The 22,500-nt window shown below is 40.8% G+C and overlaps 1 protein-coding gene across 7 annotated transcripts in view; it reads right to left on the bottom strand.

Annotated features, from left to right (window-relative positions):
• The window catches only part of LOC138011725 (neuroglian-like), a 62,125-nt gene that overhangs the window by 22,636 nt on the left and 16,989 nt on the right, over positions 1-22,500 (bottom strand). For 4 of the 7 annotated variants that reach the window (XM_068858860.1, XM_068858859.1, XM_068858862.1 and 1 more), the window contains 15 exons: positions 14,418-14,490; positions 13,217-13,462; positions 11,904-12,149; positions 10,840-11,085; positions 9,712-9,957; positions 8,659-8,904; positions 7,623-7,868; positions 6,570-6,815; positions 6,083-6,328; positions 5,436-5,681; positions 4,384-4,629; positions 3,679-3,924; positions 2,626-2,871; positions 2,140-2,385; positions 609-854 (listed from right to left, as the gene is read on the bottom strand). In XM_068858860.1, the coding sequence (XP_068714961.1) occupies positions 609-854; positions 2,140-2,385; positions 2,626-2,871; positions 3,679-3,924; positions 4,384-4,629; positions 5,436-5,681; positions 6,083-6,328; positions 6,570-6,815; positions 7,623-7,868; positions 8,659-8,904; positions 9,712-9,957; positions 10,840-11,085; positions 11,904-12,149; positions 13,217-13,462; positions 14,418-14,472 (3,499 nt within the window). In that variant the 5' untranslated portion in view covers positions 14,473-14,490. Of the gene's footprint in view, positions 1-608; positions 855-2,139; positions 2,386-2,625; positions 2,872-3,678; positions 3,925-4,383; positions 4,630-5,435; positions 5,682-6,082; positions 6,329-6,569; positions 6,816-7,622; positions 7,869-8,658; positions 8,905-9,711; positions 9,958-10,839; positions 11,086-11,903; positions 12,150-13,216; positions 13,463-14,417; positions 14,491-18,458; positions 18,566-20,443; positions 20,508-22,500 lie in introns of those variants that run through there. The other 3 variants (XM_068858861.1, XM_068858863.1, XM_068858866.1) reach the window with 3 other exon arrangements.

Genomic DNA, 22,500 nt, shown 5'->3' with positions numbered 1-22,500 from the left:
CGCAGTTAACTAAAAATTGCTTTCATAACGGCGAGGATCATAGCTTCACTTGATTTCACATCCGCAGTTCAATATATGATTTCTTATATCACTTCCTTCATCGATCCATTCATCACGGGAATACTTGGACCCACAAATGACCTGCTCTCAACGTCAGTGGCTTCATTGCTCAGTTGTTGAGAGCGTCGCACCGGTATCGCGAGGTCACGGGGTTCAAACCCTGTTGAAGTCCTGAATTTTTTAGGCTTCTCTATACAATTGCCAAAAATTGCTTTCATAACTGCGAGGATCATAGCTTCACTTGAGTTCAACAAACACAAACAACTAATCTACATTACACAGTCACAACAACAACAACAACAACAACAACAAAAATGAAGTGGCAGGAGAGAGGAACAGAACTTTCGTCCCAATTGAGACCTAAGCCCATATAAAACGGTTATCTTCACCATAATCATCGTCATCATTATCGTCACAAGCAGCGTCACAGTCATCTTCGTCATCGCCAAAAATCCTTGTTTAGCAAAGATACATAGCATAGACGAATGACATTGTCACCGCACTGTGGACAACTGCACGATTACTTGCAATAAACAAAACAAACTCACATTGTACATTTAGGTTAGCGCTGGCATTAACTCTCTCTCCTAAGCCATTGTACGCGGAACACCAGTACTTTCCAGATTGATTTTTGTAAGCTGTGATCGTCAGCATATCCCCTGAACCAATAATTTTCCCATCTTTGATCCACGTTACATTTGGAGTTGGTTTTCCATTCACTGCGCAGTGGAAATTAATGTCAACGCCTTCTTTAACTGTTTTGTCGATTGGCTTCGAGGTGAAACTTGAAGGATCTAGCGTTTTAAGGCAAAAAATGGAGACAGCAATTAACAGATGTGGATCAGTTCATACAACTCTTCTTTTTCATTTCTTGATGATGGGTTGATTAGGTGGTGTTTCAACCAGCTTTGGGTTCATTTGTTCAAAAGTGATTGCATCCCTGTTGTCAATAAGTTTACCAATTGATTGGTCTCACTTGTTTTTAATTTTTGAAGACTTGATCCTTACACGTACGTCATTTACTTGTCAGGATCACTGAGTTGTACTAGCTAAGATGAGGTTAGAGATGTAAGCGGCGAGGAGGGATTGGATTGCACGAGAAAGTGTATGATTCGAGGAAAGTATCTGGTTTTAAGATTCTTTTTTTTTTACGTCAGAAAAGATGAAAGAAAATCTTTCATCCTATACATACACTGAACATTAAACGAAAAGCTAGTCTCGATACTCTTTTCTATTCCATTGTCCGCCAAACACCGATAAATTCCCGAATCATCTCGTCTAGCTTCAAAGCTCAGCACGTCTCCTAAACGGATTGTAGTTAAATCTTTTATCCAAGAAATCTTTGGCACAGGATTACCAAGCGCTGACATTTTAGTTTTAACTGCGCACGCGATCTAACGAGCGGGACAAATCTTTCAAGTGGCTCCCGCTCCCCTCTCCCACGCAAGACAACGAAGGAAAAAAAAAACACTTCATACCCATTTGGAGAAGATTCCGCTCTTCCCAGATCGGGCGTGATATCGGAAACTAAAATGGCGGCGGAGCGCAAAGGTGTCGACGATCGAATAGGGTAAAAACAAAAAAACTAGAAAACTTTAGTTTTTCACATTCTCCGAAATCAGGTTTCTTACTAAAATCAAACGTGATACTTACATTGGACATCAAGGTAAGCACTAGCCTTGGCAGTGTCACTAAAACCATTCCATGCGACGCACCAACTAAGTTATTAACAAGTTAACTAAGTGTTGGGTAAAACCAATTTTTTTCGAGACAAGTTCCTTGAAGTGACTTTCCCTGTCCTAATCGCAAGCTCATTGTTTGGGTCAGTGGCACGAGCCAAGATTAGGTAAACTAAATTGCAAAACCCTCACAATTTACATGTAGCTAAGCTTGAAACTTAAAAAAAGTGATTATTATAAAATCTCGTAAGAATCTAACCTAATATGACCTCATATCAAAATTAAGTTGCATAGGATCAACAGCATTTCTGGAAATAACTCAGTTTAAGAATCAAGTGTCGTCTTTTTTTCAGCGTACCAGCCCAATGGTGACAAATTGGCCAACTAGTAATCAACTTACACTGCACATCAAGGTAGGCAATCGCTGTGACAGTTGAGCTCAAACCATTCTCAGCTAGACACCAGTATTTTCCAGAATCGTTCCTTTTGGTCACAAAGGAAAGTAAATCTTCGTTACCCACAGTCTTCCCATCCTTAATCCATCTTACGCTTGGAGCTGGGTTCCCAGTGGCGTTACAATGCAATGTTGCCTTGGCTCCCTCCATAACTGTTTGGTTAGAAGGCTTCCAGTCCAAAGTTCGTAAATCTGTAATCAAATTAAACTTTTCTTGGTCAAATAAAGAACAGCTTCTTGAAAAAACAAACATCCCTACTTAAGTATAAGTAGAATTAGAAATATTAACCTCATTTTTAAGAGATGTAAGCCGTGAGGATGGGTGGAATAACACGACAAAGCGTTCGATTCGAGGGCAAGTACATAGTTTTGAGATTCTTTAGTTTTTTTACGTAAGTAACGATGCAAGATAATCTTTAATCCTATACTTACACTGAACATTAAACGAAAAGCTAATCTCGATATTCTCTTCTATTCCATTGTCCGCCAAACACCGATAATTTCCAGAGTGGCCTCGTGTAGCTTCAAAACTGAACACGTCCCCTTCACCCACAGTTTTCCCATCTTTAATCCAAGTGATATTCGGTACAGGGTTACCAGTAGCAGAGCAGTTAAACATGACTTGATCTTCCTCCATCACCGTCTGATCACATGGCACAATGGTAAAACTAGGAGCAACTGAAAGGAAAAACGAGAAGAGAAACAAGGAGTAAGTATCAATTGACCACGGCTGTAATATTAGGGACCTAGAGGGAAAGGACCTCTAGCAACAAAGACATTTACAAGTAACAGAATTGTTGTCATAAACAAACTTAACAGCCACCTTCAGGTTGGAGTACGACGACGACTACCAATCTCCTCCCCAGAGTCTGCTTTTCTTTTGGTCAGCAACAAAAACACTGACTTTGGCCATTTCCAATTTATGCGCAGTCGTAGTGAAGGTTCACTTTTGTATACATTGACAACCACTGTTGTTTGAAATTTCTGAGCCTGCGTAGAGGACCCGAAAGTCCATGATCTGCGGACTTCCTTTCTTGGAAATGGCAGAGTTCATGTTCTTGGTGCTGACTAAAAAAAAAGCGGACTCTGGCGACGAGATTGGACGACTACGAGTTCGACATCTCAATTCTGAGCTCGCGTATTTCAAAAATTCTCTTGTTTAAACCTTTGATGCGCGTGCTCAGTACAGAAATCTTGTACTCGTAGTCGTTCTCGGACTCCAATCTGAGCGTCGCTAATGGCTAAACACAAGATGCAAAGATGGCAGCAGAGCACAGAGGTGCACAATGTCGACCATCGAACAGAGTCAACAAGGGGACTGGAAAACTCAAGTTTTTTACATACTTTCAATTCATGTCACTGGAGGGCAGAACTAAGAAATGTACAATCTGGACGATCGAACGGCATCAAAGGGGGGCTGGAAAACTCTAGTTTTTGACATACATCCAATTCATTTCTTCTACTAAAAACAAACGTGATACTTACATTGGACGTCAAGGGAAGCCCTAGCGTTGGCTGTGTCACCCAAACCATTCCCAGCGACGCACCAATATTCTCCAGAATCATTCCTTAGGCCATCAACAGTTAAAGTTTCTCCTTCACCCATATGCTCGCCATCTTTGATCCAGTTGATTTCTGGAGCAGGGTTCCCCACACCTTGGCATTGGAATGTTATCTGGTTTCCTTCGGTGATGGTTTGATCAGATGGTGTTTCAACTAGCTCTGGGCCGACTAGAAAATGGTGAATTTGTGTATGAGTGATTGCCATTCCGATTCTTAACAAGTTAACTAAATGATATCGATGGGTGAAATACATTTTTCTTGAGACTTGTTCCTCTCAAGAATTAAAATTCAGATCTTGCAAATGAAAGGGTTTAAGCATAACTCAATTTAAAAGTCTCCCTCCATAACTGTTTGGTTAGAAGGCTTCGAGTCCAAAGTTGGTGAATCTGTAATCAAATTAAAATTTTCCTGGTCGTATGCAAGAACAGCTTCTTGAAAAAACCAACATCCGTAGTTAAGTATACGTAGAATTAGAAATATTGACCTCATTGTTAAGAGATGTAAGCCGTGAGGATGGGTGGAATAACACGACAAAGCGTTCGATTCGAGGGCAAGTATTTGGTTTTGAGATTCTTCAGTTTTTTTACGTAAGTAACGATGCAAGAGAATCTTTAATCCTATACTTACACTGAACATTAAACGAAAAGCTAATCTCGATATTCTCTTCTATTCCATTGTCCGCCAAACACCGATAATTTCCAGAGTGGCCTCGTGTAGCTTCAAAACTGAACACGTCCCCTTCACTCACAGTTTTCCCATCTTTAATCCAAGTGATATTCGGCACAGGGTTACCAGTAGCAGAGCAGGTAAAATTGACTTGATCTTCCTCCATCACCGTCTGATCAGATGGCACAATGGTAAAACTAGGAGCAACTGAAAGGAATAACGAGAAGAGAAACAAGGAGTAAGTATCAATTGACCACGGCTGTAATATTAGGGACCTAGAGGGAAAGGACCTCTAGCAACAAAGACATTTACAAGTAAGAGAATTGTTGTCATAAACAAACTTAATAGCGACCTTCAGGTTGGAGCACGACGACGACTACCAATCTCCTCCCCAGAGTCTCCTTTTCTTTGGGTCAGCACCAACAACACGGACTTTGGCCATTTCCAATTTATGCGCAGTCGTAGTGAAGGTCCACTTTTGTAATCGTTGACAACCACTGTTGTTTCAAATTTCTGAGCCTGCGTAGAGGACCCGAAAGCCAGTGATCTGCGGACTTCCTGTCTTGGAAATAGCAGAGTCCATGTTTTTGGTGCTGACTAAACGTAAAGCGGACTATGGGGACGAGATTGGACGATTACGAGTTCGATATCTCAATTCTGAGCTCGCGTATTTCGAAAATTTTCTTGTTTAAACCTATGATGCGCGTGCTCATACAGAAATCTTGTACTCGTAGTCGTTCTCGGACTCCAATCTGAGCGTCGCTAATGGCTAAACACAAGATGCAAAGATGGCAGCAGAGCACAGAGGTTCACAATGTCGACCATCGAACAGAGTCAACAAGGGGACTGGAAAACTCAAGTTTTTTACATACTTTCAATTCATGTCACTGGAGGGCAGAACTAAGAGATGTACAATCTGGACGATCGAACGGCATGAAAAGAGGGCTGGAAAACTCTAGTTTTTGACATACATCCAATTCATTTCTTCTACTAAAATTAAACATGATACTTACATTGGACGTCAAGGGAAGCACTAGCGTTGGCTGTGTCACCCAAACCATTCCCTGCGACGCACCAATATTCTCCAGAATCATTCCTTAGGCCATCAACAGTTAAAGTTTCTCCTTCACCCATATGCTCGCCATCTTTGATCCAGTTGATTTCTGGAGCAGGGTTCCCCACACCTTGGCATTGGAATGTTATCTGGTTTCCTTCGGTGATGGTTTGATCATATGGTGTTTCAACCAGCTCTGGGCCGACTAGAAAATGGTGAATTTGTGTATGAGTGATTGCCATTCCGATTCTTAACAAGTTAACTAAATGATATCGATGGGTGAAATACATTTTTCTTGAGACTTGTTCCTCTCAAGAATTAAAATTCAGATCTTGGAAATGAAAGGGTTTAAGCATAACTCAATTGAAAAGTGCTCGAGAGTTATATTAAAGTAGGCTAGGAAGCTTGAGACTTCAATAATAATTATCATCTTTACGTTAATTTGTAACAACTCTTTTTTATAGTCTAACCTAATCAGCAAAATTAAGCTGCATAGGATCAATTGCTGTCTTGGAAATAAAAAAGTGGAGAAGAGTTGTCGTCTCTTCTGAGGATAGTAAGCTAAATGAAAATAATAACAAATTGAGGAATTAGTAAACAACTTACATTGTACATCAAGGTAGGCCATCGCTGTGACAAATGAGCTCAAACCATTCTCAGCTAGACACCAGTATTTTCCAGAATCGTTCCTTTTGGTCACAAAGGAAAGTAAATCTTCGTTACCCACAGTCTTCCCATTCTTAATCCATCTTACGCTTGGAGCTGGGTTCCCAGTGGCGTTACAATGCAATGTTGCCTTGTCTCCCTCCATAACTGTTTGGTTAGAAGGCTTCGAGTCCAAAGTTGGTAAATCTGTAATCAAATTAAAATTTTCCTGGTCGAATGCAAGAACAGCTTCTTGAAAAAACCAACATCCGTAGTTAAGTATACGTAGAATTAGAAATATTGACCTCATTGTTAAGAGATGTAAGCCGTGAGGATGGGTGCAATAACACGACAAAGCGTTCGATTCGAAGGCAAGTATTTGGTTTTGAGATTCTTCAGTTTTTTTACGTAAGTAACGATGCAAGAGAATCTTTAATCCTATACTTACACTGAACATTAAACGAAAAGCTAATCTCGATATTCTCTTCTATTCCATTGTCCGCCAAACACCGATAAATTCCTGAGTGGCCCCGTGTAGCTTCAAAACTGAACACGTCTCCTTCACCCACAGTTTTCCCATCTTTAATCCAACTGATATTCGGCACAGGGTTACCAGTAGCAGAGCAGTTAAACATGACTTGATCTTCCTCCATCACTGTCTGATCAGATGGCACAATGGTAAAACTAGGAGCAACTGAAAGGAAAAACGAGAAGAGAAACAAGGAGTAAGTATCAATTGACCACGGCTGTAATATTAGGGACCTAGAGGGAAAGGACCTCTAGCAACAAAGACAATTACAAGTAAGAGAATTGTTGTCATAAACAAACTTAATAGCGACCTTCAGGTTGGAGTACGACGACGACTACCAATCTACTCCCCAGAGTCTGCTTTTCTTTGGGTCAGCACTAACAACACGGACTCTGGCCATTTGCAATTTATGCGCAGTGGTAGTGAAGGTCCACTTTTCTAATCCTTGACAACCACTGTTGTTTCAAATTTCTGAGCCTGCGTAGAGGACCCGAAAGTCCGTGATTTGCGGACTTCCTGTCTTGGAAATGGCAGAGTCCGTGTTCTTGATGCTGACCAAAAGAAAAGCGGACTCGGGGACGCGATTGGACGACTACGAGTTCGAGTTCTCAATTCTGAGCTCGCGTATTTCGAAAATTCTCGTTGTTTAAACCTATGATGCGCGTGCTCAGTACAGAAATCGTGTACTCGTAGTCGTTCTCGGATTCCAATCTGAGCGTCGCTAATGGCTAAACACGAGATGCAAAGATGGCAGCAGAGCACAGAGGTGCTCAATGTCGACCATCGAACAGAGTCAACAATGGGACTGGAAAACTCAAGTTTTTCACATACTTTCAATTCATGTCACTGGAGGGCAGAACTAAGAGGTGTACAATCTCGATGATCGAACGGCATAAAAGGAGGGCTGGAAAACTCTAGTTTTTCACATACATCCAACTCATTTCTTCTACTAAAAACAAACGTGATACTTACATTGGACGTCAAGGGAAGCACTAGCGTTGGCTGTGTCACTGAAATCATTCTCTGCGACGCACCAATACACTCCAGAATCATTCCTTAGGGCAACAACAGTCAAAGTTTCTCCTTCACCCATATGCTCGCCATCTTTGATCCAGTTGATTTCTGGTGCAGGGTTCCCCACACCTCGGCATTCGAATGTTATCTGGTTTCCTTCAGTGACGGTTTGATCCGATGGTGTTTCAACCAGATCTGGGCCGACTAGAGAATGGTGAATTTGTGTATAAATTGATATTCCTATTGTTAATAGGTTAACTACATGATATCGATGCGTCAAGCCCATTTTTCTCGAGACTTGTTCCTCTCAAGAATTAACATTGAGATCTTGCAAATGAAAGGGTTTAAGCATAACTCAATTGAAAAGCGCTCGAGAGTTACAAGTAGGCTAGAAAGCGTGAGACTTTGTACCAACGACGACGACTACCAATTTCCTCCCCAGAGTCAGCTTTTCTCTTGGTCATTACCAAGAACATGGACTCTGGCCATTTCCAATTTATGCGCAGTCGTAGTGAAGGTCCACTTTTGTAATCGTTGACAACCACTGTCGTTTCAAATTTCTGAGTCTGCGTAGAGGAGCCGGAAGTCAATGATCTGCGGACTTCCTGTCTTGGAAATGGCAGAGTCCGTGTTCTTGGTGCTGACCAAAAGAAAAGCGGACTCGGGGACGAGATTGGACGACTACGAGTTCGAATTCTCAATTCTGATGCATTATAATGATGCATTATAATTTCATTTTCTTCATTATAATTTGTTCTTTTAGAAAAAAAGGGTAATAAAGTTGTTGTTGTTATAAATCAATCTAAAAATAACTCGGTCTGTGAAAAGGCACAAATACAAGGAAGTTGTACGATCCTCGTCAAGGGCTCTTGCTTCCTAAGAAGGTTGGGGTAGCACGACAAAGCGTACGACCGCAGACCAGGTATGCGTCCTTAGATTTTTATGTTTTTTTATATCAGTGAAGATGCAAGAGATTCTCTCATCCTATACTTACACTGAACATTAAACGAAAAATTGGTCTCGATACTCTTTTCTATTCCATTGTCCGCCAAACACTGGTAAATTCCTGAGTGATTTCGTGTAGCTTCAAAGCTGATCACGTCTCCTTCTTGCACAGTCTTTCCATTTTTAATCCAAGTAATGTTTGGCACAGGGTTACCAGTAGCAGAACAGGTAAAGGTGACTTGATCTTTCTCCACCACCATCTGATCCGATGGCACAATGGTAAATCTTGGAGGAACTGAAAGGAATAACGAGAAGAGAAACAAGGAGTAAGTATCAATTGACCACGGCTGTAATATTAGGGACCGAGAGGGAAAGGACCTCTAGCAACAAAGACATTCACAAGCAGGAGAATTGTTGTAATAAACAAACTTAATAGCGAGCTTCAGATTGGAGAACAACGACGATTACCAATGTCGTCCAAAGAGTCCGCTTTTCTTTTGGTCAGCACTAAGAACACGGACTCTGGCCATTTGCAATTTATGCGCAGTCGTAGTGAAGGTTCACTTTTGTAATCGTTGACAACCACTGCTGTTTCAAATTTCTGAGTCTGCTTAGAGGACCCGAAAGTCCGTGATCTGCTGACTTCCTGTCTTGGAAATGGCAGAGTCCGTGTTTTGGGTGCTGACCAAAAGAAAAGCGGACTCGGGGACGAGATTGGACGACTACGAGTTCGAGTTCTCAATTCTAAGCTCGCGTATTTCGAAAATTCTCGTTGTTTAAACCTATGATGCGCGTGCTCAGTACAGAAATCTTGTACTCGTAGTCGTTCTCGGACTCCAATCTGAGCGTCGCTAATGGCTAAACACGAGATGGAAAGATGGCAGCAGATCACAGAGGTGCACAATGTCAACCATCGAACAGAGTCAACAAGGGGACTGGAAAACTCAAGTTTTTCACATACTTTCAATTCATGTCACTGGAGGGCAGAACTAAGAGTTGTACAATCTCGACGATCGAACGGCATAAAAGGAGGGCTGCAAAACTCTAGTTTTTCACATACATCCAACTCATTTCTTCTACTAAAAACAAACGTGATACTTACATTGGACGTCAAGGGAAGCACTAGCGTTGGCTGTGTCACCCAAATCATTTTCTGCGACGCACCAATATACTCCAGAATCATTCCTTAGGGCAACAACAGTCAAAGTTTCTCCTTCACCCATATGCTCGCCATCTTTGATCCAGTTGATTTCTGGTGCAGGGTTCCCCACACCTCGGCATTGGAATGTTATCTGGTTTCCTTCAGTGACGGTTTGATCCGATGGTGTTTCAACCAGATCTGGGCCGACTAGAAAATGGTGAATTTGTGTATAAATTGCTCTTCCGATTGTTAATAGGTTAACTAAATGATATCGATGTGTCAAGCCCATTTTTCTCGAGACTTGTTCCTCTCAAGAATTAACATTGAGATCTTGCAAATGAAATGGTTTAAGCATAACTCAATTGAAAAGCGCTCGAGAGTTATAAGTAGGCTAGAAAGCGTGAGACTTCAATAATTATTATCATGTTTACGTTTGTACCAACGACGACGACTACCAATTACCTCCCCAGAGTCTGCTTTTCTTTTGGTCAGCACCAACAACACGGACTCTGGCCATTTCCAATTTATGCGCAGTCGTAGTGAAGGTCCACTTTTGTAATCGTTGACAACCACTGTCGTTTCAAATTTCTGAGTCTGCGTAGAGGAGCCGGAAGTCAATGATCTGCGGACTTCCTGTCTTGGAAATGGCAGAGTTTGTGTTCTTGGTGGTGACCAAAAGAAAAGCGGACTCGGGGACGAGATTGGACGACTACGAGTTCGAATTCTCAATTCTGAGCTCGCGTATTTCGAAAATTCTCGTTGTTTAAACCTATCATGCGCGTGCTCAGCACACAAATCTTGTACTCGTAGTCGTTCTCGGACTCCAATCTGAGCGTCGCTAATGGCTAAACACGAGATGCAAAGATGGCAGCAGCGCACAGAGGTGCACAATGTCGACCATCGAACAGAGTCAACAAGGAGACTGGAAAACTTAGGTTTTTCACATACTTTCAATTCATGTCACTGGAGGGCAGAACTAAGAGTTGTACAATCTCGACGATCGAACGGCATAAAAGGAGGGCTGGAAAACTCTAGTTTTTCACATACATCCAACTCATTTCTTCTACTAAAAACAAACGTGATACTTACATTGGACGTCAAGGGAAGCACTAGCGTTGGCTGTGTCACCCAAATCATTTTCTGCGACGCACCAATATACTCCAGAATCATTCCTTAGGGCAACAACAGTCAAAGTTTCTCCTTCACCCATATGCTCGCCATCTTTGATCCAGTTGATTTCTGGTGCAGGGTTCCCCACACCTCGGCATTGGAATGTTATCTGGTTTCCTTCAGTGACGGTTTGATCCGATGGTGTTTCAACCAGATCTGGGCCGACTAGAAAATGGTGAATTTGTGTATAAATTGCTATTCCTATTGTTAATAGGTTAACTACATGATATCGATGTGTCAAGCCCATTTTTCTCGAGACTTGTTCCTCTCAAGAATTAACATTGAGATCTTGCAAATGAAAGGGTTTAAGCATAACTTAATTGAAAAGCGTTCGAGAGTTACAAGTAGGCTAGAAAGCGTGAGACTTCAATAATTATTATCATGTTTACGTTTGTACCAACGACGACGACTACCAATTTCCTCCCCAGAGTCAGCTTTTCTTTTGGTCAGCACTAAGAACAAGGACTCTGGCCATTTCCAATTTATGCGCAGTCGTAGTGAAGGTCCACTTTTGTAATCGTTTACAACCACTGTCGTTTCAAATTTCTGAGTCTGCGTAGAGGAGCCGGAAGTCCGTGATCTGCGGACTTCCTGTCTTGGAAATAGCAGAGTCCGTGTTCTTGGTGCTGACCAAAAGAAAAGCGGACTCGGGGACGAGATTGGACGACTACGAGTTCGAATTCTCAATTCTGATGCATTATATTGATGCATTATAATTTCATTTTCTTCATTATAATTTGTTCTTTTAGAAAAAAGGGGTAATAAAGTTGTTGTTGTTATAAATCAATCTAAAAATAACTCGGTCTGTGAAAAGGCACAAATACAAGGAAGTTGTACGATCCTCGTCAAGGGCTCTTGCTTCCTAGGAAGATTGGGATAGCACGACAAAGCGTACGACCGCAGACCAGGTATGCGTCCTTAGATTCTTATGTTTTTTTTTTATATCAGTGAAGATGCAAGAGATTCTCTCATCCTATACTTACACTGAACAAGAAACGAAAAATTGGTCTCGATACTCTTTTCTACTCCATTGTCCGCCAAACACTGGTAAATTCCTGAGTGATTTCGTGTAGCTTCAAAGCTGAGCACGTCTCCTTCTTGCACAGTCTTTCCATCTTTAATCCAGGTAATGTTTGGCACAGGGTTACCAGTAGCAGAACAGGCAAAGGTGACTTGATCTTTCTCCACCACCATCTGATCCGATGGCACAATGGTAAATCTTGGAGGAACTGAAACGAATAACGAAGAGAGAAAAAAAGAACTCAATATTGATTCACCAAGGATGTAATATAAACTAGAGACCAAGAACGAAGGGACGTCCAGCAACAACGACATCCACGAGTAAAAGAACTGTTTTAATAAACAAAAGCTATTGCTTAGCGAGTCTCGCATTTTCGTACATTTCTATGATGTCATCCTCGAAATAAAGACGTGGACAAGCAAATTTGAAGTAACCTGAGGGAAAGCCTACGCAAATGAACAGTTTTTCAGCTTTTCGCCTGCTCTCAACACCGTTTTTTGCAATTTTATTCCAGGACAAACGATCACCGCACATTTTCATGCTGAAAAATTAAAGAAATCGATCGGGTGTACAATTCATCAGTTGTAACCAAAGTGTGGATCCTTAGTTGTGTGGCTAATATTTTATAGACAGATTGAACAGCGTCGAGTGGCAAAGGCGAGCTTTTCATCAGACGTAGACGTTTTTACCCGATCAAAGATCGAGATCGTACGCCTCTTCCTACGTACTAATGCTGCCATCTTTGTTTTAAACAGCGACTGCAACTGGGGAGAGTTACAGATCCTACGAATTCCTCGGAAAGTTTGTTTTCAGGGCTTTTTTTGCGCTCTTTTCTATTCTGGAAACGAGATTGGTGCTTAACCCATTAGAAACCGCCAAACCGCTGGTTAGGTCTGTCTGCGAACCAGTGCCGAAATCCTTGTTCTGGGCCCCCAGCAGCGTACCAGGATTTGAGTATGCGCCATGATTAGTCTGTTAAGGAACACAACTGTTTGCCAAGACTGGTAATAGCCAATCAGGTTAAAGGGAAATTTAAAACGCACTTCCGCTTGTTCGTTGAGTTGTTCGTCCAGAACAAGGATCTCGGCGCTGGTGTTAAATTACGTCTGCACACGCAGGCGGATTTTAGACAAAGGGTTCCCATTCATAGAGTAGAATACCAGAAGCCCACTCATTTCATTCCTTTTGTTGACCGTAACTCGAGATATTACCGAGTGATGAAGCAAAAGCCGGGAAACAGGAAAATGACTGAGACGATATACTTTGAATACTCACAGAGAACGTTAAGTTTAGCGCTAACATTGCCAGTCGCATTTGATCCACTGTCTGCGATACACCAATATTCCCCAGAACTATTCCTGTTCGCCACAAAAGTCAGATTTTTTCCCCTTCCCATCGTTTTGTCGTCTTTTAACCAAGTAATATTTGGCGTTGGGTTTCCTGTTGCATTGCAGATGAATGTTACTGCGGCCCCTTCGACAACAACCTTGTTATCTGGTATCCTGTAAAGGCTTGGTGTAACTGCAAACAATCAATCGAGAGACGAATGAGCTTAATACCGACAAGACAAATCCAGATTATTTTTGAATGACAACAATATACGTTGTCTCAATGATTTCCATCAAAGACATCCTTCTCAGAATTGGGTCGTCAGAAATCCATAAAGTGAACTCTTAAGATCTTGAATATAATTCGAATTCTATTCAGATTGCTAGACAGAAGAAGGAACCTAAATGAATTCTGGAATAACTTCATTATACAGATAAAGCTCCGTCTACACGAGCACTTTTTATGTTAGAATTCTCTACATGGTAAATACATTTGATCGAGTAGATAGCACAACAAATAATAATTGTTGACAATTCGCAGTTAAGTGGGTCAGCAATGCCTTTGGGTAGCAGAGATAAAGCAGAAACTAGGCGAGCTTGCCTGGTCGTTCTCCAATGGCTAAGAGGCAGGAATTTGCCACATTTTAAGTGACGAGTCGTCTACACGAGAAAATAAAAATTATCATTATTATTGAACAGACTCTAAACTTCACCAACAGCGCCGCTTTACCAAAAGGTTGAATGAAAGTTTAGATGCTACTAATTTTTCGTAAAACCTTTATGCATTGTACAAGTCAATTTACAACAGCTTGAACAAGTGGCAATCCCTGTATCACCATACAAACTATAGCACAGAAAAGCGACTTCACACACACATACACGGATAATTAATTGACCACTCCCAATAGGACCTTTTCAGGAGTAATGAAACACAATCATTGAAACAACTGAACAGAACAACAATTGATAAGAATCCCAACTGGCCAGAGACAAACCAGTTGACAATTTACAAGTGCAGCAGAGAAGTTGAACCAGGGACTACCAGGATCAATTTCAAAAAGTGATCAGAACGGGTCTTGACTCCGGGATCACAAAGACGCTAAACTAGCACTCGGTAACGCTAGCAGAATAGTCGAGAAATCACGAACCTGCGACTACAGCTGTAAGGGTCAGCGCCCAGACTGCGATCAAAACGCGGCGCATTCTGTGGAAGCACAAATTCTGCAGAGAAGAAGAACACATTATAGATTAACCATGCAAGGACCAATAAAGTTGTTGGGGGGAGGGTGGAGGGGGGAGGGGGTAAGGGGAAACGTTTAGTAGGGAGGGAAGCAAACATACTCCGATTTTCCTGCCTTTGCATAGAGCACTTGCGATATTCCTTTTATTACGTCAGCTAATCGTATGTACGGCCTGGTTTGGAGAAAAAGGCCTTTGAAGTGTCTAGTTTTCAGTTGTCCCTCCAGGAGCTCGGTCACTATATTTAGCACTTTCCCTTGATTTGCATTTATTTGTTAGGTAAAATTACATTTTATATCAATTGCAGTGACTAACACTTCAGAAGCAACTTCACAGATTTCAAAATCTTGATCTTTTTTAGGAAAATAACACAAACAGCGGTGATAAACATTGTATTCCAACGCATTTTTATAAAACTTGACGTTTCGTATGCTAGTCAACACACATTTTCAAAAGTGACCGTTACAATTTTTAAAAACTATATATATATATCGTAAACAATAGGGGTCTGGAACCTAGACTGAGAAAAATGATCTGCAGCAGTACGTGTCTAGACATAATGAAAAGTAATAGCTAAAACAGCAATAACTTCTCACTACTAATATTTACATTAAGGGAAGGCTTTAGCTCTTGAATTAACAAAGTCTCTTTAACTTTACAGTGAAAGTCAGTTTTTCCGGACGCTAAAATGTCAAAGTGATCCCATTTAATGTCGTGGCCAGTGGTTTTCACATGATCAGCAATGGCTGATGAATGGTCACTTTTAGATAGGGCCTTGAAATGTTCTGTTTTTCTGTCGTGGAGTCTTCGTTTTGTTTTGCCAATGCAGAATTCATCGCAGTTCCAGCAGGCAGCTTTATAGACGATCTTGATCTTTTACTTCGCAAAACTGTAGTAAGCCATCTAAAACATCGATAGTTGCATCTGAAATTTTCTACAAAGGCGCATGACTTTGCAGAGCCCGCAGACCAGTGGCACACATTCTCCATTTCAGGCCCAAGATAACGGCGACCTATTGTAGCTCAGCCAGTTCGTTCTAGTAGCTCAGTGGGTAGAGTTACGGACATCGTAGGTTCAAATCCCGCCTAGAACTCTGATTTTTCAATTGTTTTTCCGCTTGTCGCCAAGCAGCTAGTTTTCCGAGTCAAAAGGAAATTAATTCCAGCTTTGTATGCTCTTGAAGGCCCGATCACTTTCTACACTGCTATGAATGCCTTATTTAGTGTGGAAAAAGTCCTATGGTAGAGTTAAAATTCATTTTTTATTACTTTCTATCGCAGCCTTAGAAATCGTTAAACCTCTAACATGCTTAACAAATCTATGTATAACTCCAAACATGTTTCCTGATAGTCTGAAAATAGCAAAGATCATTCTCCTCTTCAAACAAGGTTCACGGTTACTCGGCAACAATTATCATCCAATTATCTCTGTACTCTCTGCCCTTAGTAAAATTTTTCAAAAATGTGTTTATAATCAATAACGTTCCATTTCTCTTTCCATAATCTCATCAACCCCAATCAAGGCAGTTTTAGGCGTGGAAGTGATACAACTGACTGTCTAGTCGCTCCTATTGAAGAAATTACCCAGACTCTTGACAGTGAAGAATTTGCTGTAACTTTGTTTTTAGATCTTATTAAGGCTTTTTACATAGTCAATCATCGCATTCTGTTATCTTAACTATATCACTACGGGATTAAATGTACTGGAAATCATTAGTTTAAATCCCGGTGCGAGTGCGTCTTTCCGTGCCATGTGATCACTAGCCACAAAAGGCCTGCATGGCCCAAGTTGCTCGAAGCCTGGTTAGCGCTAACCAGCATTAATTACCATGGAAACCACTACGTTCTGATACCTCTTAACCAATGGTTAGCGCTAAGAAGCCTTCCAGCAACCGGCGCCAATTTGACATTCTTCAAGCCTTTCGCTTTTCGAGGATTTCGAATTTTTGAGTTCTTTAAAACACCCGGCGATTTAATCAGAGACCTTCACTAGTCACCATTTACCGTGCACAAGCAAACCGGAAGCACTCAGCCGTGCAGAAAAAGAGGCTGTCTCGAGGTAAGAATATCATTGACACCTCGTGTGCCCCTTTTTTGTTCTTACCACATTTTGACGTCATCTGTGATCTATTAAGGCCGATTTACACAATATGATTTTTGGAGCATGCGACAAGCTTTCGACAGGCCTACGACATATTAACTTACGATGGTCGCAGCGTTTTGAAACATGTTTAAAAAAGGCTATGACATTTTTTCTGACGTACACGACAATCGTATACGACTTTAAGGCCTTCCGTAACTGTCGTAAGCTTGTCGCATGCGACAAAAAATCGCACTGTGTAAATTGGCCCTTAAGGCCTGGCCAAACGCTTGCAACATTTTAACGCAACATCTTGCAACATTGTTGCATGATGTTGCGACATGTGTTGAACGGGCTGGCCACACGCACGCAACATATCGCAACAGGGTGGCCAAACGTACGCAACATGTTGTGCCCAACAAAATTGCAAGATGATGCGTTGAAATGTTGCGAGCGTTTTGGCCAGGCCTTAAGGGAGCTTTAGCAACGACAACGGCGACGGTAATGAGAACGTCAAAATTGTGCAAATTTAGTGGAAAAAGCAATAGCTTTGCACGTACTGAACGTGCATCTTTTCATTTTTGTCTATTTCTTTGCCATCGTCAGCAAAAAAACAACGTGAAATGACCAAATTTGAGGTTTTAGAGAGAACGTCAGCGCTTTCGGAAAAATTTTCATTTTCTCTCCTAATTTAAAAGGTGACTTATATCGGTTTCATTCTTGAGGGACGGCCACACCATTGTCAATGTTAAAAAGGTTGAAATAGTTGGAAGTGATTACAATATGGAATCTATTTGTTCTACACAATAAAAAATTAAAAGTTTTTGTCGACGACGTCAGCTATGCGTCTGTCCAGGCCTCTAACAGATCATACGTGAGAACCAATCAAAATGCGTGCATTAGTAAGCTTATTATATTATTTGAAATTCATGTCTCGGATTTGTCTAAAGACCCTCCAGTCTTGTCTGGGTGTGTTTCCTTTAAAATAGACAGGATGTGGTTATTTTGGGGTACTTTCTTCTCATTTCGTCAAAAAAGCTGTTTACTCCATAAACATAAACATTCGGCTATAACTCGCAACTGGCACGTTAATTATACTCCATAATGGACGGCTTTGAAACAGCTGCAATTCGAGTTGGTTGACCGGGAATTTATAGCTTTTATCGCGAAGAGCCAATGTTCCATTAGAAATTGTCACGGATCAGCAACGTGTCTTATGATCTTGTGATATCATGCTACGAGGATTAAAGAAAGGTAATCCAGTAAAGTTTGTTATCCCGGCATGCTTGAAAGAGTTTTACCAAATGATTTTCAGAAAGTGGAAGTACACCCGGGAAAAACAGCTGACCTTGGTAGCTACGATACCAAAATTATCGGACGTCCAAGAGCAAGAGTTATGACAATATATAAACAATAAATTAAATTGCCCAGCTGAGTGGCCCATGGACGATTTGCACTACAAAGGAAAGGATACGGATTCCCGAAAATCAGTTTTGCTACTTCCCTATCAATTTACATAATCGTAGCGTGCATCACAGAATCTCGAAGAAAAATGAAATTAAATAACCTAGAGTCGAAGTCGGGGGCATCCTTTTCTGAAAGTGCCACAAAAGCGAGCACAGCACTCTCGTAAATCGTATTATTTAACGTTACACGGTGATAGAAAGTACTCCGGCGTAAATTAAACGCACTGGATAAAACCATGATTGCTTGAATTAAAACCCACTAGAACAAAGTCCTCTCTATTCAACTGAAAAGTCGAGGGTATTTTATAAATAGCAACCACTGGCAAGCAACCACTTCAATTTTCCCTGTTCGAAAGAAAAAAAACGGAGTAATTGCAGAATAGTTAAGGAAGAAAATTGACTTACAGGACGTTTCCAAGACTTGTGCTCTTTGAAGCTACTTTGTTGACAATGAGAGCGCGCCGAACAAAACAGTACAAAAAGAAACCCGACTGTGACACTCTGCGGTTGAGTTTTTTTGCCACGTAATGAAAAAAGAAATGACAGGTAAGGAAGAAACTGAAATTTCTCGCTGAAATGGTAAACCAAAACAGGAAACCACAAATTGAGAAGTTAGACGAGGGAGGGATTAATTCAAGATCTGAAAGCAAGTCGTTTTTGGCCCAGATACAAAAGACATAAAGTCTTTTTCGTTGAAGTCTGATCTATTCATAGCTTAGGGATTTCCGTTGGAAGAAACCGGACGTTGTGTGTGTTTAAGATGACTCCAGCAAACGCAAAATGCGACAGGCCAATAAAGAAGACTTCAGTCGTAAATTAATCTCGGGCCATCAGAGCACATAAACCACCAACAATCAGAAAAAAAACCAAACTATTTCTAGCAGTTGGTTCTCCTTCCATAAAGAAGCTCTGTGAAAATAACATTCGCGCGAACCAGTGCCTTAAATTAAGGGGAAAAAGATTGACATATGTTTTGCTGTGGGTTATCATCGAACTTCTATTACAAATATTGAATGCAACAACTTGAGAAGATAAACTACATAACAAGTGTTAATGCCCTATTTATTGACCAAGCAGTCCGTGTCTCTAAGCGGTCCAGTCTGCTTTCCCTGTCATGCGAGTCAATGGCGAGACATTTTCATGACCTTACAAAGGTTACAACGGTCAACGGAGGTGAACGGCGGCTTGTGTTCCACATAGCACAAGTCAGATTTAGAACCGAGCTCTCCAAAGACAACTCTGGGTATCTTTTCCTAACACTTGATAATTGGGTACTTTACAATTTGACTTGAAACAAGAGAGACCAAAAAAAAAAAAACCCCAAGCTTAGCGTGCACGTGGTGTTTCCGATTCTTCGCTGTCGACAGAAAATCTTCAGAAAAATCTACTACGTCAAGTTTTTAAGACTTTTTCATCCCTTTGGTCTGCAAAATTACAAATTTAATCTGACACGCCGGTTTCTTAAAACTGGCAAAACTATTGTTGAATACCACAGAAATCGCTTGTATGTTGCAAGAGTTTTACAGAACTAGTCAAATTTGTTCCCAAACTAAACAAAGTCAGTTTTCAAGAGCAATTGACAGCGAAAAAAAGACCGGAAAAACGAATCTTGTAGACTTGGAGGCGCCCTGACATCTGCACTGAATAGAATTCTACATTTTAAACAACTATCTGTCAACTTATTGAATCTTGGTTGGTTCTGAACTAATGAGAGATCGTAGAAGAAAGGAAACGATAGCTACCATTTTTTTTTTCCACGCAACCCATGAGTAACTTAAAAAGATGCAATCCTTTCCGTCCGTGAGTTGTGGAAAAGTAAATAAATAAGAAAGTGAAAGAGCCGATCTTTATAGACGATTATATTTAAAGCTCGAAGCATGCGACCTTAAAGAGTTGGAAGCCCGCACTAAGGGAAAATCTACCAGCTAATAGCGTTCGAAGCATCATAACCACTCCGCGTTGACCACCGCTTCTTCACACAAATGCACCTTTTGAACAACAGCAGTCGCCAGAGATAGAAGTCAACTGAAAATAACCCTCCTCCAATTGACAGTGAGGATAAATAGTCATCGATGGATATGAATATCTCGTTATCACTGCAACTCGCCCAAAGCACGGAAACTCCACCTGTATGATTTGCCTAAAGATACAATTTAGAGGCTTAGGGCATGCAAGAACTGAAGGCCAAAGTCGAAGTTTCCCAAACGTTCAATGAAAATGTGCTTGGAATAGTCGCAAAATATTCACCGCAATGCGGACACCGAAGTGTGATAGCCGACTTTTAAAAATTACGCAACGGTGTAACAGTACAAGGTCATTGTAACCAATAGCAACAAAGAAGGATTGGTTATCATAAAATATTCAGTTCCACTGTTGTGAAACGTTCATACCTTTCCCTAGTGGCTCAAAACTAGCGACCCGGCTCTTCTCGCCCCAAGGAGAGTAAGGTTCTTTGAAGGAATATGAGCGCAGAGATTACCAGGGTAAGATGAGATGGTCAAATCTTTGTCTGGTGTTACCTGTGGCGCTAATCACCTCTCAAAGAAACTAATGAGTTTCCAAGACATCAGCACACGTTAAGAATGTTTTCATTTTCAAGTTTAGTTAAAATGCAATTTCTCACGAGATGCACGTCTGCACACGCGATGTCTACAAACAAAATCCTAAGCTTAATGCACTGGAGTTCTCCCAGGGAATTTTGAACCATTTTTTTTCTCGGAAAAAGGACTTTGATTTTACCCTGACTTTAGACAAAGAGTGAAGACTAACTTAGAATGGCTGATACGTCATACCTCGTTTGTCAGTGACTTCAGAAAAAAAAACAAACTTTCACAATCTCTTACCTTATAAATGACATCACTAGGCACTTAGATAGAGAAATACGGCAAAGTTAATAAAATTTTCTTTCCGGTGTTAATCCTTCATACTTTTTCCAACTGGTCGTTGTGTTATTTCCCTCGTCTTGGCATAGAAATGTTTTATTCGTGTGTGCCCTTGTTACATTCAAAGTCATTCGAGAATTCTTTGCTCGATTCCGTTTTTAAATTCCTCAACACGAGATCTAAACATTTGCCTTAACTGAAGCTTAAATGTCTAATAGCAGGTCACGAAAGAGGGCAATGCTCGAGGCGTCATCAACATGCTCGATTACCCATTACAACAAACTACAGTCTGAAAGTATGGTTTTGTTTTCCATTTTATGTCTACTTAAAATAAGAGTTAAGTTAAAAAGACATTTGTCAGTTGCCTGGGACGATATTTCTGGACACTCTGTGACGCTTATCAAAATTGGCGTGAATTTGCTTAGTCACTGTATTTCTTCTGTGCGATCACCGAGAGTAAAGGAGAACTTTTCTCAACGACGTGGCGTGAACAAAGTCATTCAGTGTCTCTATTGTACTGTATCAGATAAATTGGTTTCAGCAGTATAATAGAAAATACCAAAGAAAAATACTGTTAAGTTTCAAATTCGGAAAGAGTGCTATCCACACGGTTGGCTTTGCAGGTGTTCGCTTAACCATCTAGCAATACGTTAATCTGATAGACAGCGATCTCATTAAGTAACTTGAAATTCGTTCGTTTGGTTACGTTGGACTTTGGCCTAGGCCTCATAAGTAAAATATAATTGCCTTAAATAATATTTAAATAAAGAGATTTAGATGTAAATTTTGATCGACCCGAGCCGCCCCGAGAACGTAGAATGCGAATTTCACCGGGACCTCATTGAAAAAACTGCACCCTTTATAGTAGAAAGCTATGAGATTTTGCCGAACAATGCTTTAAATATAGTTAGTATAAATACACAGGTGATTATACAAAATCGCGCGCTCTCATTGGCTCGCTATCTTGGATTATCAGCCGATAATCACCTCGACGGACAGAATGGCTGCCAGTAGTCGTTTTGCCACTGTAAGTGAAGATGATTTCGTGTTGAAATGCTTTTTTTTTCTCTTTTTTGAAATAACCACCTGTGTATTTATACTAAAACAATTATTCGCCTCAGGCTCAGTGATTATCGGTGAATATCCACCTCGACTTCGCTTCGGTGAATATTCACCGATAAGCACTTCGCCTTCGGCGAATAATTGTTAATTATTCTCGTTAGTTTACAAAGCATGTTTGGTAACTTCTTCTTCAATCCGTCGCGAAATCCTCGGTTAAAGGAAACGACAAGCTTTTGTCCAGTCAGGAGTAACATGAAAGGTGTGGTTTAAGACAATCATGAAAGATAGACAGTACTATGCAGTCTTTAAAAAGAGGTTTGGAAATATTAAAACTAGCCGGTCACGAACAAGTAAACCTCCGAGCATCCAGAATGAAGGTCGAAGACGCCGGAAAAGATTTGCTAATCTTGGATAATGGAAAAGTTTTTCTGGTGAATGATGGATTTGTAAACACAAAATTGTCAATTTCTGGGCGTGTCATCTTTGCTCGGATCAGACAAAAA

The sequence above is a fragment of the Montipora foliosa genome, chromosome 7, assembly GCF_036669935.1.
Source record: "Montipora foliosa isolate CH-2021 chromosome 7, ASM3666993v2, whole genome shotgun sequence".
In the NCBI taxonomy this organism is placed as follows: domain Eukaryota; kingdom Metazoa; phylum Cnidaria; class Anthozoa; order Scleractinia; family Acroporidae; genus Montipora; species Montipora foliosa.
The sequence above is the reverse complement of the archived record's forward strand: the minus strand, read 5'-3'. Positions and strand labels throughout refer to the sequence as shown.